The 16,843-nt window shown below is 53.2% G+C and overlaps 1 protein-coding gene across 1 annotated transcript in view; it reads right to left on the reverse strand.

Moving 5' to 3' along the window:
• The window catches only part of LOC140734613 (myeloid cell surface antigen CD33-like), an 83,955-nt gene extending 67,699 nt beyond the window's left edge, over positions 1 to 16,256 (reverse strand). The window contains exon 1 of the mRNA XM_073058872.1: positions 16,164 to 16,256. Coding sequence (XP_072914973.1) covers positions 16,164 to 16,218 — 55 coding nt within the window. The 5' untranslated portion in view covers positions 16,219 to 16,256. The remainder of the gene's footprint in view (positions 1 to 16,163) is intronic.
• Positions 16,257 to 16,843: the final 587 nt, after the last annotated feature.

Here is a 16,843-nt window from a genome sequence, read left to right on the forward strand (position 1 = left end):
ATAGCAGCTAAACTAACGATTTATCAGCTTTTACATTTTTCATTGGCTGAGTTATACCACATATGATGACGTTGTTTTAATTTTATAGCCTATTAACTAATTCATTCCTATCTAAGAAATTTTCTTTATCTTATTTATAAAATTGATGTACTTTTCAGAAGTGCCATGTTTTATTTCTGTATTCATTTGTCTGCATCCCTTAGCATCAATTCACCTCTCAGGGACCGTTTCTCAGCTTTTGCTTTAGTTTGCTTGGTATTTGTGTGTTTGCTTGTACTCTAAACTGAAACTCTCGAGTTAAGACTGTTGGTCATTCCTGACTGCTAGAAGAACCCTGAGGATCAGAAAATAACCAGAGATCTGACCGAATGGAGTGGGAGAGGGAGGTAGTGGGAGAGGAAGGTAGTGGGAGAGGGAGGTAATGGGAGAGGAAGGTAGTGGGAGAGGGATGTAGTGGGAGAGGAAGGTAGTGGGAGAGGGAGGTAATGGGAGAGGAAGGTAGTGGGAGAGGGAGGTAGTGGGAGAGGGAGAGTGGGAGAGGAAGGTAGTGGGAGAGGCAGGTAGTGGGGAGAGGGAGGTAGTGGGAGTGTGAAATTCACAACCTGAGGCAGAAACCTCCACCAGACTCTTGAAAATGAAGAGAAATGAGCACTTTTAGGCTTTAGCAAACATAGCCCGGGAGATCGGGACCAGGCTTGCGACAATATAACTGTAATACAGCGGTTAGCACAATTATTTACAGTGGCAGCTGTAAGACTGAGGTTCGATTCGCACCACTGTCCTGTATGTCCATCTTGTGAACATCTGGCTTTCCTCCGAGTGCTCCAGTTCCCTCCCACCTTCCAAAGATGTCTGGTAGGGGCAGTGTTAGTAAATTTGTGGATATACACATGATGGAAGAGTGGTAACACTTGCCCAGCACAATCATTGTTGAATTGAATTGAGGGAAGGGTATAGGGGCCAGAGTTTATTACTGAGATAGGGATAGGGAGGGGTGTAGGGGAGGGAGGGGTTTCCAGAGACAGGGAAGGGTATAGGGGCCAGAGTTTATTACAGAGATAGGGAGGGGTGTAGGGGAGGGAGGGGTTTCCAGAGACAGGGAAGGGTATAGGGGCCAGAGTTTATTACAGAGATAGAGAGGGGTGTAGGGGAGGGAGGGGGGTAACAGAGACAGGGAAGGGTATACGGGCCAGAGTTTATTACCAAGATAGGGAGGGGGTGTAGGGGAGAGAGGGGGTTACAGAGACAGGGAAGGGTATAGGGGCCAGGGGCCAGTTTATTACAGAGATAGGGAGGGGTGTAGGGGAGGGAGGGGTTTCCAGAGACAGGGAAGGGTATAGGGGCCAGAGTTTATTACAGAGATAGAGAGGGGTGTAGGGGAGGGAGGGGGTAACAGAGACAGGGAAGGGTATACGGGCCAGAGTTTATTACCAAGATAGGGAGGGGTGTAGGGGAGAGAGGGGGTTACAGAGACAGGGAAGAGTATAGGGGCCAGTTTATTACAGAGATAGGGAGGGGTGTAGGGGAGGGAGAGGGTTACAGAGACAGGGAAGGGTATAGGGGCCAGTTTATTACAGAGATAGGGAGGGGTGTAGGGGAGGGAGGGGTTTCCAGAGACAGGAAGGGTATAGGGGCCAGAGTTTATTACAGAGATAGAGAGGGGTGTAGGGGAGGGAGGGGGGTAACAGAGACAGGGAAGGGTATACGGGCCAGAGTTTATTACCAAGATAGGGAGGGGTGTAGGGGAGAGAGGGGGTTACAGAGACAGGGAAGGGTATAGTGGCCAGAGATTATTACAGAGATAGGGAGGGTATAGGGGAGGGAGGGGGTTTGAGGGAGGAGACTTGGAAGGGTTTGGGGCCAGTGTTTATTACAGAGATAGGGAGGGGTGTAGGGGAGGGAGAGGGTTTGAGGGAGGAGACTCGGAAGGGTTTGGGGCCAATGTTTATTACAGAGATAGGGAGGGGTGTAGGGGAGGGAGGGAGTTTGAGGGAGGAGACTCGGAAGGGTTTGGGGCCAGTGTTTATTACAGAGATAGGGAGGGGTGTATGGGAGGGAGAGGGTTTGAGGGAGGAGACTCGGAAGGGTTTGGGGCCAATGTTTATTACAGAGATAGGGAGGGGTGTAGGGGAGGGAGGGAGTTTGAGGGAGGAGACTCGGAAGGGTTTGGGGCCAGTGTTTATTACAGAGATAGGGAGGGGTGTAGGGGAGGGAGAGGGTTTGAGGGAGGAGACTCAGAAGGGTTTGTGGCCAGAGTTTATTACAGAGATAGGGAGGGTGTATGGGAGGGAGGGGGTTTGAGGGAGGAGACTCGGAAGGGTTTGGGGCCATTGTTTATTACAGAGATAGGGAGGGGTGTAGGGGAGGGAGAGGGTTACAGAGACAGGGAAGGTATAGTGGCCAGAGTTTATTACAGAGATAGGGAGGGTGTATGGGAGGGAGGGGGTTTGAGGGAGGAGACTCAGAAGGGTTTGGGGCCAGTGTTTATTACAGAGATAGGGAGGGTGTATGGGAGGGAGGGGGTTTGAGGGAGGAGACTCGGAAGGGTTTGGGGCCAATGTTTATTACAGAGATAGGGAGGGGTGTAGGGGAGGGAGAGGGTTACAGAGACAGGGAAGGGTATAGTGGCCAGAGATTATTACAGAGATAGGGAGGGTATAGGGGAGGGAGGGGGTTTGAGGGAGGAGACTCAGAAGGGTTTGGGGCCAATGTTTATTACAGAGATAGGGAGGGGTGTAGGGGAGGGAGAGGGTTACAGAGACAGGGAAGGGTATAGTGGCCAGAGATTATTACAGAGATAGGGAGGGTATAGGGGAGGGAGGGGGTTTGAGGGAGGAGACTCAGAAGGGTTTGGGGCCAATGTTTATTACAGAGATAGGGAGGGTGTATGGGAGGGAGAGGGTTACAGAGACAGGGAAGGGTATAGGGGCCAGAGTTTATTACAGAGATAGGGAGGGGTGTAGGGGAGGGAGAGGGTTACAGAGACAGGGAAGGGTATAGGGGCCAGAGTTTATTACAGAGATAGGGAGGGGTGTAGGGGAGGGAGAGGGTTACAGAGATAGGGAAGGGTATAGTGGCCAGAGTTTATTACAGAGATAGAGAGGGGTGTAGGGGAGGGAGAGGGTTACAGAGACAGGGAAGGGTATAGTGGCCAGAGATTATTACAGAGATAGGGAGGGTGTAGGGGAGGAAGGGAGTTTGAGGGATGAGACTCAGAAGGGTTTGGGGCCAGAGTTTATTACAGAGATAGGGAGGGGTGTAGGGGAGGGAGGGGGTTTGAGGGAGGAGACTCAGAAGGGTTTGGGGCCAGAGTTTATTACAGAGATAGGGAGGGTGTAGGGGAAGGAGAGGGTTACAGAGACAGGGAAGGGTATAGTGGCCAGAGATTATTACAGAGATAGGAGGGTGTATGGGAGGGAGGGGGTTTGAGGGAGGAGACTCGGAAGGGTTTGGGGCCAGTGTTTATTACAGAGATAGGGAGGGGTGTAGGGGAGGGAGGGGAGTTAAGAGATGGGGAATGTTGTATGGGCTGGAATGGGTTTACAGAGATAGGGAGGGGTGTAGGGACTGGATGTGAGTTTAGAGACGGGGAATGTTGTATGGACTGGAATGGGTTTACAGAGATAGGGAGGGGTGTAGGGGTGGGAGGGGAGTTAAGAGACGGGGAATGTTGTATGGGCTGGAATGGGTTTACAGAGATAGGGAGGGGTGTAGGGGTGGGAGGGGAGTTAAGAGACGGGGAATGTTGTATGGGCTGGAATGGGTTTACAGAGATAGGGAGGGGTGTAGGGGTGGGAGGGGAGTTAAGAGACGGGGAATGTTGTATGGGCTGGAATGGGTTTACAGAGATAGGGAGGGGTGTAGGGGAGGGAGAGGAGTTTAGAGACGGGGAATGTTGTATGGGCTGGAATGGGTTTACAGAGATAGGGAGGGGTGTAGGGGTGGGAGGGGAGTTTAGAGACGGGGTATGTTGTATGGGCTGGAATGGGTTTACAGAGATAGGGAGGGGTGTAGGGGAGGGATGGGATTTAAGAGACGGCGAATGTTGTATGGCTGGAATGGGTTTACAGAGATAGGGAGGGGTGTAGGTGAGGGAAGGGATTTAAGAGACGGGGAATGTTGTATGGGCTGGAATGGGTTTACAGAGATAGGGAGGGGTGTAGGGACTGGATGGGAGTTTAGAGACGGGGAATGTTGTATGGGCTGGAATGGGTTTACAGAGATAGGGAGGGGTGTAGGGGAGGGAGGGGTTTCCAGAGACAGGGAAGGGTATAGGGGCCAGAGTTTATTACAGAGATAGAGAGGGGTGTAGGGGAGGGAGGGGGTAACAGAGACAGGGAAGGGTATACGGGCCAGAGTTTATTACCAAGATAGGAGGGGTGTAGGGGAGAGAGGGGGTTACAGAGACAGGGAAGGGTATAGGGGCCAGTTTATTACAGAGATAGGGAGGGGTGTAGGGGAGGGAGAGGGTTACAGAGACAGGGAAGGGTATAGGGGCCAGTTTATTACAGAGATAGGGAGGGGTGTAGGGGAGGGAGGGGTTTCCAGAGACAGGGAAGGGTATAGGGGCCAGAGTTTATTACAAAGATAGAGAGGGGTGTAGGGAGGGAGGGGGTAACAGAGACAGGGAAGGGTATACGGGCCAGTGTTTATTACAGAGATAGAGAGGGGTGTAGGGGAGGGAGGGGGGTTACAGAGACAGGGAAGGGTATAGGGGCCAGTGTTTATTACAGAGATAGGGAGGGGTGTAGGGGAGGGAGGGGGTTTGAGGGATGAGACTCAGAAGGGTTTGGGGCCAGTGTTTATTACAGAGATAGGGAGGGGTGTAGGGGAGGGAGGGGGTTTGAGGGAGGAGACTCGGAAGGGTTTGGGGCCAATGTTTATTACAGAGATAGGGAGGGTGTAGGGGAGGGAGGGGGTTTGAGGGAGGAGACTCGGAAGGGTTTGGGGCCAATGTTTATTACAGAGATAGGGAGGGTGTAGGGGAGGGAGGGGGTTTGAGGGAGGAGACTCAGAAGGGTTTGGGGCCAGAGTTTATTACAGAGATAGGGAGGGGTGTAGGGGAGGGAGAGGGTTACAGAGACAGGGAAGGGTATAGTGGCCAGTGTTTATTACAGAGATAGGGAGGGGTGTAGGGGAGGGAGAGGGTTTGAGGGAGGAGACTCGGAAGGGTTTGGGGCCAATGTTTATTACAGAGATAGGGAGGGGTGTAGGGGAGGGAGAGGGTTTGAGGGAGGAGACTCAGAAGGGTTTGGGGCCAATGTTTATTACAGAGATAGGGAGGGGTGTAGGGGAGGGAGAGGGTTTGAGGGAGGAGACTCAGAAGGGTTTGGGGCCAATGTTTATTACAGAGATAGGGAGGGGTGTAGGGGAGGGAGAGGGTTTGAGGGAGGAGACTCAGAAGGGTTTGGGGCCAATGTTTATTACAGAGATAGGGAGGGTGTAGGGGAGGGAGGGGGTTTGAGGGAGGAGACTCAGAAGGGTTTGGGGCCAATGTTTATTACAGAGATAGGGAGGGGTGTAGGGGAGGGAGGGGGTTACAGAGACAGGGAAGGGTATAGTGGCCAGAGATTATTACAGAGATAGGGAGGGTATAGGGGAGGGAGGGGGTTTGAGGGAGGAGACTCAGAAGGGTTTGGGGCCAGTGTTTATTACAGAGATAGGGAGGGGTGTAGGGGAGGGAGGGGGTTTGAGGGAGGAGACTCGGAAGGGTTTGGGGCCAGTGTTTATTACAGAGATAGGGAGGGGTGTAGGGGAGGGAGAGGGTTTGAGGGAGGAGACTCAGAAGGGTTTGGGGCCAGTGTTTATTACAGAGATAGGGAGGGGTGTAGGGGAGGGAGGGGGTTTGAGGGAGGAGACTCGGAAGGGTTTGGGGCCAGTGTTTATTACAGAGATAGGGAGGGGTGTAGGGGAGGGAGGGAGTTTGAGGGAGGAGACTCGGAAGGGTTTGGGGCCAGTGTTTATTACAGAGATAGGGAGGGGTGTAGGGGAGGGAGAGGGTTTGAGGGAGGAGACTCGGAAGGGTTTGGGGCCAGTGTTTATTACAGAGATAGGGAGGGGTGTAGGGGAGGGAGGGAGTTTGAGGAGGAGACTCGGAAGGGTTTGGGCCAGTGTTTATTACAGAGATAGGGAGGGGTGTAGGGGAGGGAGGGGGTTTGAGGGAGGAGACTCGGAAGGGTTTGGGGCCAGTGTTTATTACAGAGATAGGGAGGGGTGTAGGGGAGGGAGGGGGTTTGAGGGAGGAGACTCGGAAGGGTTTGGGGCCAGTGTTTATTACAGAGATAGGGAGGGGTGTAGGGAGGGAGGGAGTTTGAGGGAGGAGACTCGGAAGGGTTTGGGGCCAGTGTTTATTACAGAGATAGGGAGGGGTGTAGGGGAGGGAGAGGGTTTGAGGGAGGAGACTCAGAAGGGTTTGGGGCCAATGTTTATTACAGAGATAGGGAGGGGTGTAGGGGAGGGAGAGGGTTTGAGGGAGGAGACTCAGAAGGGTTTGGGGCCAATGTTTATTACAGAGATAGGGAGGGGTGTAGGGAGGGAGAGGGTTTGAGGGAGGAGACTCAGAAGGGTTTGGGGCCAATGTTTATTACAGAGATAGGGAGGGTGTAGGGGAGGGAGGGGGTTTGAGGGAGGAGACTCAGAAGGGTTTGGGGCCAGTGTTTATTACAGAGATAGGGAGGGGTGTAGGGGAGGGAGGGGGTTTGAGGGAGGAGACCTCAGAAGGGTTTGGGGCCAGTGTTTATTACAGAGATAGGGAGGGGTGTAGGGGAGGGAGGGGGTTTGAGGGAGGAGACTCAGAAGGGTTTGGGGCCAGTGTTTATTACAGAGATAGGGAGGGGGTGTAGGGGAGGGAGGGGGTTTGAGGGAGGAGACTCGGAAGGGTTTGGGGCCAGAGATTATTACAGAGATAGGGAGGGGTGTATGGGAGGGAGGGAGTTTGAGGGAGGAGACTCAGAAGGGTTTGGGGCCAGTGTTTATTACAGAGATAGGGAGGGTGTATGGGAGGGAGGGGGTTTGAGGGAGGAGACTTGGTAGGGTTTGGGGCCAATGTTTATTACAGAGATAGGGAGGGGTGTAGGGGAGGGAGAGGGTTTGAGGGAGGAGACTCAGAAGGGTTTGGGGCCAGTGTTTTTTACAGAGATAGGGAAGGGTGTAGGGGAGGGAGAGGGTTACAGAGACAGGGAAGGGTATAGTGGCCAGAGTTTATTACAGAGATAGGGAGGGTGTATGGGAGGGAGGGGGTTTGAGGGAGGAGACTTGGTAGGGTTTGGGGCCAATGTTTTTACAGAGATAGGGAGGGGTGTAGGGGAGGGAGAGGGTTTGAGGGAGGAGACTCAGAAGGGTTTGGGGCCAGTGTTTATTACAGAGATAGGGAGGGTGTATGGGAGGGAGGGGGTTTGAGGGAGGAGACTCGGAAGGGTTTGGGGCCAGAGTTTATTACAGAGTTAGGGAGGGGTGTAGGGGAGGGAGAGGGTTACAGAGACAGGGAAGGGTATAGTGGCCAGAGATTATTACAGAGATAGGGAGGGTGTATGGGAGGGAGGGGGTTTGAGGGAGGAGACTCGGAAGGGTTTGGGGCCAGAGTTTATTACAGAGATAGGGAGGGGTGTAGGGGAGGGAGGGGAGTTAAGAGATGGGGAATGTTGTATGGACTGGAATGGGTTTACAGAGATAGGGAGGGGTGTAGGGACTGGATGGGAGTTTAGAGACGGGGAATGTTGTATGGACTGGAATGGGTTTACAGAGATAGGGAGGGGTGTAGGGGAGGGAGGGGAGTTTAGAGACGGGGAATGTTGTATGGGCTGGAATGGGTTTACAGAGATAGGGAGGGGGTGTAGAGACTGGATGGGAGTTTAGAGATGGGGAATGTTGTATGGGCTGGAATGGGTTTACAGAGATAGGGAGGGGTGTAGGGACTGGATGGGATTTAAGAGACGGGGAATGTTGTATGGACTGGAATGGGTTTACAGAGATAGGGAGGGGTGTAGGGGTGGGAGGGGAGTTAAGAGACGGGGAATGTTGTATGGGCTGGAATGGGTTTACAGAGATAGGGAGGGGTGTAGGGGTGGGAGGGGAGTTAAGAGACGGGGAATGTTGTATGGGCTGGAATGGGTTTACAGAGATAGGGAGGGGTGTAGGGGAGGGAGAGGAGTTTAGAGACGGGGAATGTTGTATGGGCTGGAATGGGTTTACAGAGATAGGGAGGGGTGTAGGGGTGGGAGGGGAGTTTAGAGACGGGGAATGTTGTATGGGCTGGAATGGGTTTACAGCGATAGGGAGGGGTGTAGGGGAGGGAGAGGAGTTTAGAGACGGGGAATGTTGTATGGGCTGGAATGGGTTTACAGAGATAGGGAGGAGTGTAGGGACTGGATGGGAGTTTAGAGACGAGGAATGTTGTATGGACTGGAATGGGTTTACAGAGATAGGGAGGGGTGTAGGGGAGGGATGGGATTTAAGAGACGGGGAATGTTGTATGGGTTGGAATGGGTTTACAGAGATAGGGAGGGGTGTAGGTGAGGGAAGGGATTTAAGAGACGGGGAATGTTGTATGGGCTGGAATGGGTTTACAGAGATAGGGAGGGGTGTAGGGGAGGGATGGGATTTAAGAGACGGCGAATGTTGTATGGGCTGGAATGGGTTTACAGAGATAGGGAGGGGTGTAGGTGAGGGAAGGGATTTAAGAGACGGGGAATGTTGTATGGGCTGGAATGGGTTTACAGAGATAGGGAGGGGTGTAGGGGAGGGATGGGATTTAAGAGACGGGGAATGTTGTATGGGCTGGAATGGGTTTACAGAGATAGGGAGGGGTGTAGGGACTGGATGGGAGTTTAGAGACGGGGAATGTTGTATGGACTGGAATGGGTTTACAGAGATAGGGAGGGGTGTAGGGGTGAGAGGGGAGTTTAGAGGACTGGGAATGTTGTATGGACTGGAATGGGTTTACAGAGATAGGGAGGGGTGTAGGGACTGGATGGGAGTTTAGAGACGGGGGAATGTTGTATGGGCTGGAATGGGTTTACAGAGATAGGGAGGGGTGTAGGGGTGGGAGGGGAGTTAAGAGACGGGGAATGTTGTATGGGCTGGAATGGGTTTACAGAGATAGGGAGGGTATAGGGGAGGGAGGGGGTTTGAGGGAGGAGACTTGGAAGGGTTTGGGGCCAGAGTTTATTACAGAGATAGGGAGGGGTGTAGGGGAGGGAGGGGGTTTGAGGGAGGAGACTCGGAAGGGTTTGGGGCCAGAGTTTATTACAGAGATAGGGAGGGGTGTAGGGGAGGGAGAGGGTTACAGAGACAGGGAAGGGTATAGTGGCCAGAGATTATTACAGAGATAGGGAGGGTGTATGGGAGGGAGGGGGTTTGAGGGAGGAGACTCGGTAGGGTTTGGGGCCAATGTTTATTACAGAGATAGGGAGGGGTGTAGGGGAGGGAGGGGGTTACAGAGACAGGGAAGGGTATAGTGGCCAGAGTTTATTACAGAGATAGGGAGGGGTGTAGGGGAGGGAGAGGGTTACAGAGACAGGGAAGGGTATAGTGGCCAGAGATTATTACAGAGATAGGGAGGGTGTAGGGGAGGGAGGGGGTTTGAGGGAGGAGACTCAGAAGGGTTTGGGGCCAGTGTTTATTACAGAGATAGGGAGGGGTGTAGGGGAGGGAGGGGGTTTGAGGGAGGAGACTCAGAAGGGTTTGGGGCCAGTGTTTTTTACAGAGATAGGGAAGGGTATAGTGGCCAGAGTTTATTACAGAGATAGGGAGGGTATAGGGGAGGGAGGGGGTTTGAGGGAGGAGACTCAGAAGGGTTTGGGGCCAATGTTTATTACAGAGATAGGGAGGGGTGTAGGGGAGGGAGAGGGTTACAGAGACAGGGAAGGGTATAGTGGCCAGAGATTATTACAGAGATAGGGAGGGTATAGGGGAGGGAGGGGGTTTGAGGGAGGAGACTCAGAAGGGTTTGGGGCCAGTGTTTATTACAGAGATAGGGAGGGGTGTAGGGGAGGGAGGGGGTTTGAGGGAGGAGACTCGGAAGGGTTTGGGGCCAGTGTTTATTACAGAGATAGGGAGGGGTGTAGGGGAGGGAGGGGGTTTGAGGGAGGAGACTCGGAAGGGTTTGGGGCCAGTGTTTATTACAGAGATAGGGAGGGGTGTAGGGGAGGGAGGGGGTTTGAGGGAGGAGACTCGGAAGGGTTTGGGGCCAGTGTTTATTACAGAGATAGGGAGGGGTGTAGGGGAGGGAGGGGGTTTGAGGGAGGAGACTCAGAAGGGTTTGGGGCCAGTGTTTATTACAGAGATAGGGAGGGGTGTAGGGGAGGGAGAGGGTTTGAGGGAGGAGACTCAGAAGGGTTTGGGGCCAGTGTTTATTACAGAGATAGGGAGGGGTGTAGGGGAGGGAGGGGGTTTGAGGGAGGAGACTCGGAAGGGTTTGGGGCCAGTGTTTATTACAGAGATAGGGAGGGTGTAGGGGAGGGAGAGGGTTACAGAGACAGGGAAGGTTATAGTGGCCAGAGTTTATTACAGAGATAGAGAGGGGTGTAGGGGAGGGAGAGGGTTACAGAGACAGGGAAGGGTATAGTGGCCAGAGATTATTACAGAGATAGGGAGGGTGTAGGGGAGGGAGGGGGTTTGAGGGAGGAGACTCGGAAGGGTTTGGGGCCAGTGTTTATTACAGAGATAGGGAGGGGTGTAGGGGAGGGAGGGGGTTTGAGGGAGGAGACTCGGAAGGGTTTGGGGCCAGTGTTTATTACAGAGATAGGGAGGGTGTATGGGAGGGAGGGGGTTTGAGGAGGAGACTCAGAAGGGTTTGGGGCCAGTGTTTATTACAGAGATAGGGAGGGGTGTAGGGGAGGGAGGGGGTTTGAGGGAGGAGACTCGGAAGGGTTTGGGGCCAGTGTTTATTACAGAGATAGGGAGGGGTGTAGGGGAGGGAGGGGGTTTGAGGGAGGAGACTCGGAAGGGTTTGGGGCCAGTGTTTATTACAGAGATAGGGAGGGGTGTAGGGGAGGGAGGGGGTTTGAGGGAGGAGACTCGGAAGGGTTTGGGGCCAGTGTTTATTACAGAGATAGGGAGGGGGTGTAGGGGAGGGAGGGGGTTTGAGGGAGGAGACTCAGAAGGGTTTGGGGCCAATGTTTATTACAGAGATAGGGAGGGGTGTAGGGGAGGGAGGGGGTTTGAGGGAGGAGACTCGGAAGGGTTTGGGGCCAGTGTTTATTACAGAGATAGGGAGGGGTGTAGGGGAGGGAGGGGGTTTGAGGGAGGAGACTCGGAAGGGTTTGGGGCCAGTGTTTATTACAGAGATAGGGAGGGGTGTAGGGGAGGGAGGGGGTTTGAGGGAGGAGACTCGGAAGGGTTTGGGGCCAGTGTTTATTACAGAGATAGGGAGGGGTGTAGGGGAGGGAGGGGGTTTGAGGGAGGAGACTCGGAAGGGTTTGGGGCCAGTGTTTATTACAGAGATAGGGAGGGGTGTAGGGGAGGGAGGGTTACAGAGACAGGGAAGGGTATAGTGGCCAATGTTTATTACAGAGATAGGGAGGGGTGTAGGGGAGGGAGGGGGTTTGAGGGAGGAGACTCGGAAGGGTTTGGGGCCAGTGTTTATTACAGAGATAGGGAGGGGTGTAGGGGAGGGAGGGGGTTTGAGGGAGGAGACTCGGAAGGGTTTGGGGCCAGTGTTTATTACAGAGATAGGGAGGGGTGTAGGGGAGGGAGAGGGTTTGAGGGAGGAGACTCGGAAGGGTTTGGGGCCAGTGTTTATTACAGAGATAGGGAGGGGTGTAGGGGAGGGAGGGAGTTTCCAGAGACAGGGAAGGGTATAGGGGCCAGAGTTTATTACCAAGATAGGGAGGGGTGTAGGGGAGGGAGGGGGTTACAGAGACAGGGAAGGGTATAGTGGCCAGTTTATTACAGAGATAGGGAGGGGTGTAGGGGAGGGAGGGGTTTCCAGAGACAGGGAAGGGTATAGGGGCCAGAGTTTATTACCAAGATAGGGAGGGGTGTAGGGGAGGGAGGGGGTTACAGAGACAGGGAAGGGTATAGTGGCCAGAGTTTATTACAGAGATAGAGAGGGGTGTAGGGGAGGGAGAGGGTTACTGAGACAGGGAAGGGTATAGTCGCCAGAGTTTATTACAAAGATAGGGAGGGTGTAGGGGAGGGAGGGGGTTTGAGGGAGGAGACTCGGAAGGGTTTGGGGCCAGTGTTTATTACAGAGATAGGGAGGGGTGTAGGGGAGGGAGGGGGTTTGAGGGAGGAGACTCAGAAGGGTTTGGGGCCAGTGTTTATTACAGAGATAGGGAGGGGTGTAGGGGAGGGAGGGGGTTACAGAGACAGGGAAGGGTATAGTGGCCAGAGTTTATTACAGAGATAGGGAGGGTGTAGGGGAGGGAGGGGGTTTGAGGGAGGAGACTCGGAAGGGTTTGGGGCCAGTGTTTATTACAGAGATAGGGAGGGGTGTAGGGGAGGGAGGGGGTTTGAGGGAGGAGACTCGGAAGGGTTTGGGGCCAGAGATTATTACAGAGATAGGGAGGGGTGTATGGGAGGGAGGGAGTTTGAGGGAGGAGACTCAGAAGGGTTTGGGGCCAGTGTTTATTACAGAGATAGGGAGGGTGTATGGAGGGAGGGGGTTTGAGGGAGGAGACTTGGTAGGGTTTGGGGCCAATGTTTATTACAGAGATAGGGAGGGGTGTAGGGGAGGGAGAGGGTTTGAGGGAGGAGACTCAGAAGGGTTTGGGGCCAGTGTTTATTACAGAGATAGGGAGGGTGTATGGGAGGGAGGGGGTTTGAGGGAGGAGACTCGGAAGGGTTTGGGGCCAGAGTTTATTACAGAGTTAGGGAGGGGTGTAGGGGAGGGAGAGGGTTACAGAGACAGGGAAGGGTATAGTGGCCAGAGATTATTACAGAGATAGGGAGGGGTGTAGGGGAGGGAGGGGGTTTGAGGGAGGAGACTCAGAAGGGTTTGGGGCCAGTGTTTTTACAGAGATAGGGAGGGGTGTAGGGGAGGGAGAGGGTTACAGAGACAGGGAAGGGTATAGTGGCCAGAGTTTATTACAGAGATAGGGAGGGTGTATGGGAGGGAGGGGGTTTGAGGGAGGAGACTTGGTAGGGTTTGGGGCCAATGTTTATTACAGAGATAGGGAGGGGTGTAGGGGAGGAGAGGGTTTGAGGGAGGAGACTCAGAAGGGTTTGGGGCCAGTGTTTTTTTACAGAGATAGGGAAGGGTATAGTGGCCAGAGTTTATTACAGAGATAGGGAGGGTGTATGGGAGGGAGGGGGTTTGAGGGAGGAGACTTGGTAGGGTTTGGGGCCAATGTTTATTACAGAGATAGGGAGGGGTGTAGGGGAGGGAGAGGGTTTGAGGGAGGAGACTCAGAAGGGTTTGGGGCCAGTGTTTATTACAGAGATAGGGAGGGTGTATGGGAGGGAGGGGGTTTGAGGGAGGAGACTCGGAAGGGTTTGGGGCCAGAGTTTATACAGAGTTAGGGAGGGGTGTAGGGGAGGGAGAGGGTTACAGAGACAGGGAAGGGTATAGTGGCCAGAGATTATTACAGAGATAGGGAGGGTGTATGGGAGGGAGGGGTTTGAGGGAGGAGACTCGGAAGGGTTTGGGGCCAGAGTTTATTACAGAGATAGGGAGGGGTGTAGGGGAGGGAGGGGAGTTAAGAGATGGGGAATGTTGTATGGACTGGAATGGGTTTACAGAGATAGGGAGGGGTGTAGGGACTGGATGGGAGTTTAGAGACGGGGAATGTTGTATGGGCTGGAATGGGTTTACAGAGATAGGGAGGGGTGTAGGGGAGGGAGGGGAGTTTAGAGACGGGGAATGTTGTATGGGCTGGAATGGGTTTACAGAGATAGGGAGGGGTGTAGAGACTGGATGGGAGTTTAGAGATGGGGAATGTTGTATGGGCTGGAATGGGTTTACAGAGATAGGGAGGGGTGTAGGGACTGGATGGGATTTAAGAGACGGGGAATGTTGTATGGACTGGAATGGGTTTACAGAGATAGGGAGGGGTGTAGGGGTGGGAGGGGAGTTAAGAGACGGGGAATGTTGTATGGGCTGGAATGGGTTTACAGAGATAGGGAGGGGTGTAGGGGTGGGAGGGGAGTTAAGAGACGGGGAATGTTGTATGGGCTGGAATGGGTTTACAGAGATAGGGAGGGGTGTAGGGGAGGAGAGGAGTTTAGAGACGGGGAATGTTGTATGGCTGGAATGGGTTTACAGAGATAGGGAGGGGTGTAGGGGTGGGAGGGGAGTTTAGAGACGGGGAATGTTGTATGGGCTGGAATGGGTTTACAGCGATAGGGAGGGGTGTAGGGGAGGGAGAGGAGTTTAGAGACGGGGAATGTTGTATGGGCTGGAATGGGTTTACAGAGATAGGGAGGAGTGTAGGGACTGGATGGGAGTTTAGAGACGAGGAATGTTGTATGGACTGGAATGGGTTTACAGAGATAGGGAGGGGTGTAGGGGAGGGATGGGATTTAAGAGACGGGGAATGTTGTATGGGTTGGAATGGGTTTACAGAGATAGGGAGGGGTGTAGGTGAGGGAAGGGATTTAAGAGACGGGGAATGTTGTATGGGCTGGAATGGGTTTTACAGAGATAGGGAGGGGTGTAGGGGAGGGATGGGATTTAAGAGACGGCGAATGTTGTATGGGCTGGAATGGGTTTACAGAGATAGGGAGGGGTGTAGGTGAGGGAAGGGATTTAAGAGACGGGGAATGTTGTATGGGCTGGAATGGGTTTACAGAGATAGGGAGGGGTGTAGGGGAGGGATGGGATTTAAGAGACGGGGAATGTTGTATGGGCTGGAATGGGTTTACAGAGATAGGGAGGGGTGTAGGGACTGGATGGGAGTTTAGAGACGGGGAATGTTGTATGGACTGGAATGGGTTTACAGAGATAGGGAGGGGTGTAGGGGTGAGAGGGGAGTTTAGAGACTGGGAATGTTGTATGGACTGGAATGGGTTTACAGAGATAGGGAGGGGTGTAGGGACTGGATGGGAGTTTAGAGACGGGGAATGTTGTATGGGCTGGAATGGGTTTACAGAGATAGGGAGGGGTGTAGGGGTGGGAGGGGAGTTAAGAGACGGGGAATGTTGTATGGGCTGGAATGGGTTTACAGAGATAGGGAGGGGTGTAGGGACTGGATGGGAGTTTAGAGACGGGGAATGTTGTATGGACTGGAATGGGTTTACAGAGATAGGGAGGGGTGTAGGGGTGGTAGGGGAGTTTAGAGACTGGGAATGTTGTATGGGCAGGAATGGGTTTACAGAGATAGGGAGGGGTGTAGGGACTGGATGGGAGTTTAGAGACGGGGAATGTTGTATGGACTGGAATGGGTTTACAGAGATAGGGAGGGGTGTAGGGGAGGGATGGGATTTAAGAGACGGGGAATGTTGTATGGGCTGGAATGGGTTTACAGAGATAGGGAGGGGTGTAGGGACTGGATGGGAGTTTAGAGACGGGGAATGTTGTATGGACTGGAATGGGTTTACAGAGATAGGGAGGGGTGTAGGGGTGAGAGGGGAGTTTAGAGACTGGGAATGTTGTATGGACTGGAATGGGTTTACAGAGATAGGGAGGGGTTGTAGGGACTGGATGGGAGTTTAGAGACGGGGAAATGTTGTATGGGCTGGAATGGGTTTACAGAGATAGGGAGGGTGTAGGGGTGGGAGGGGAGTTAAGAGACGGGGAATGTTGTATGGGCTGGAATGGGTTTACAGAGATAGGGAGGGGTGTAGGGACTGGATGGGAGTTTAGAGACGGGGAATGTTGTATGGACTGAATGGGTTTACAGAGATAGGGAGGGGTGTAGGGGTGGTAGGGGAGTTTAGAGACTGGGAATGTTGTATGGGCAGGAATGGGTTTACAGAGATAGGGAGGGTGGTAGGGACTGGATGGGAGTTTAGAGACGGGGAATGTTGTATGGACTGGAATGGGTTTACAGAGATAGGGAGGGGTGTAGGGACTGGATGGGAGTATGGAGAAAGAGAGGGATGCATTCCTTTGCCCCCACACCTGTTGCCTGAGATGTTGAGTTCCATCTGTGGTTTGATTTTTGCATGATATTGTTGTTGCCGGGTTTGGGTCAATGGGGAGGGGAATGAGAAGGAATGAGTCCCTGCTAACACACACTGACAAGGATCCTGTGCACGGACTGTCCCCCGTATACGTGTCTGACCTGCTGCTGGTGGTACATGCAGAACTGACAGGAGGATGTAGAACTTCCTGATCATTTTCCAAACCCAGATCTTCTGATGTTTCCTGGTCTCAGTCTGAAAGAGAGAATAGCTTATGAGACATCCCTTCCTCCCTGGCAGCTTTCAGGAGATTCAAACTGCTGGTAGAAAGATCTCCCACTGACGCTGAGACTGCAGCTGTCTGTGCTTGCACCTTCTTGTCCAGGTGTAGTCTTGTCTCTCAGCTCAATGTCCTGGGACAGTCCTGGGCCTCTCCCAGAGTTCAGTGACTGCCTGCACCTGCAGAATGGCTTTGAGAGCTGCTGAGGACCCAGACAAGACCCACTGACATCAAGACATCCAAAAACCCTTGGCAATTCTGGTCTTATGGAAAATATTATCTAGATAAACACCAGTGATTGTAGATTTCAGGAAGGTGCGGGCTGACATAAACGGCTTCTCTGTGGAGCGAGGAGCACCAAGCTTCTACAAGTACACTTAACAAGTGACCGCTTTCACCTGCTCCCCTAACACAATCTGTGTCGTCAAGAAAGCAGTATCTCCACTTCTTGGAGAGATTAAGGTGAGCGAGGCTCCCTCCCATCTCCACTCCTAATTTTAACCTATTTTTTTACAGGAGCACCACTGAGAGTGTCCTGACCAGCTACATCACCGCCTGGTA

The sequence above is a fragment of the Hemitrygon akajei genome, chromosome 1 (genome assembly GCF_048418815.1).
Source record: "Hemitrygon akajei chromosome 1, sHemAka1.3, whole genome shotgun sequence".
Classification (NCBI taxonomy): domain Eukaryota; kingdom Metazoa; phylum Chordata; class Chondrichthyes; order Myliobatiformes; family Dasyatidae; genus Hemitrygon; species Hemitrygon akajei.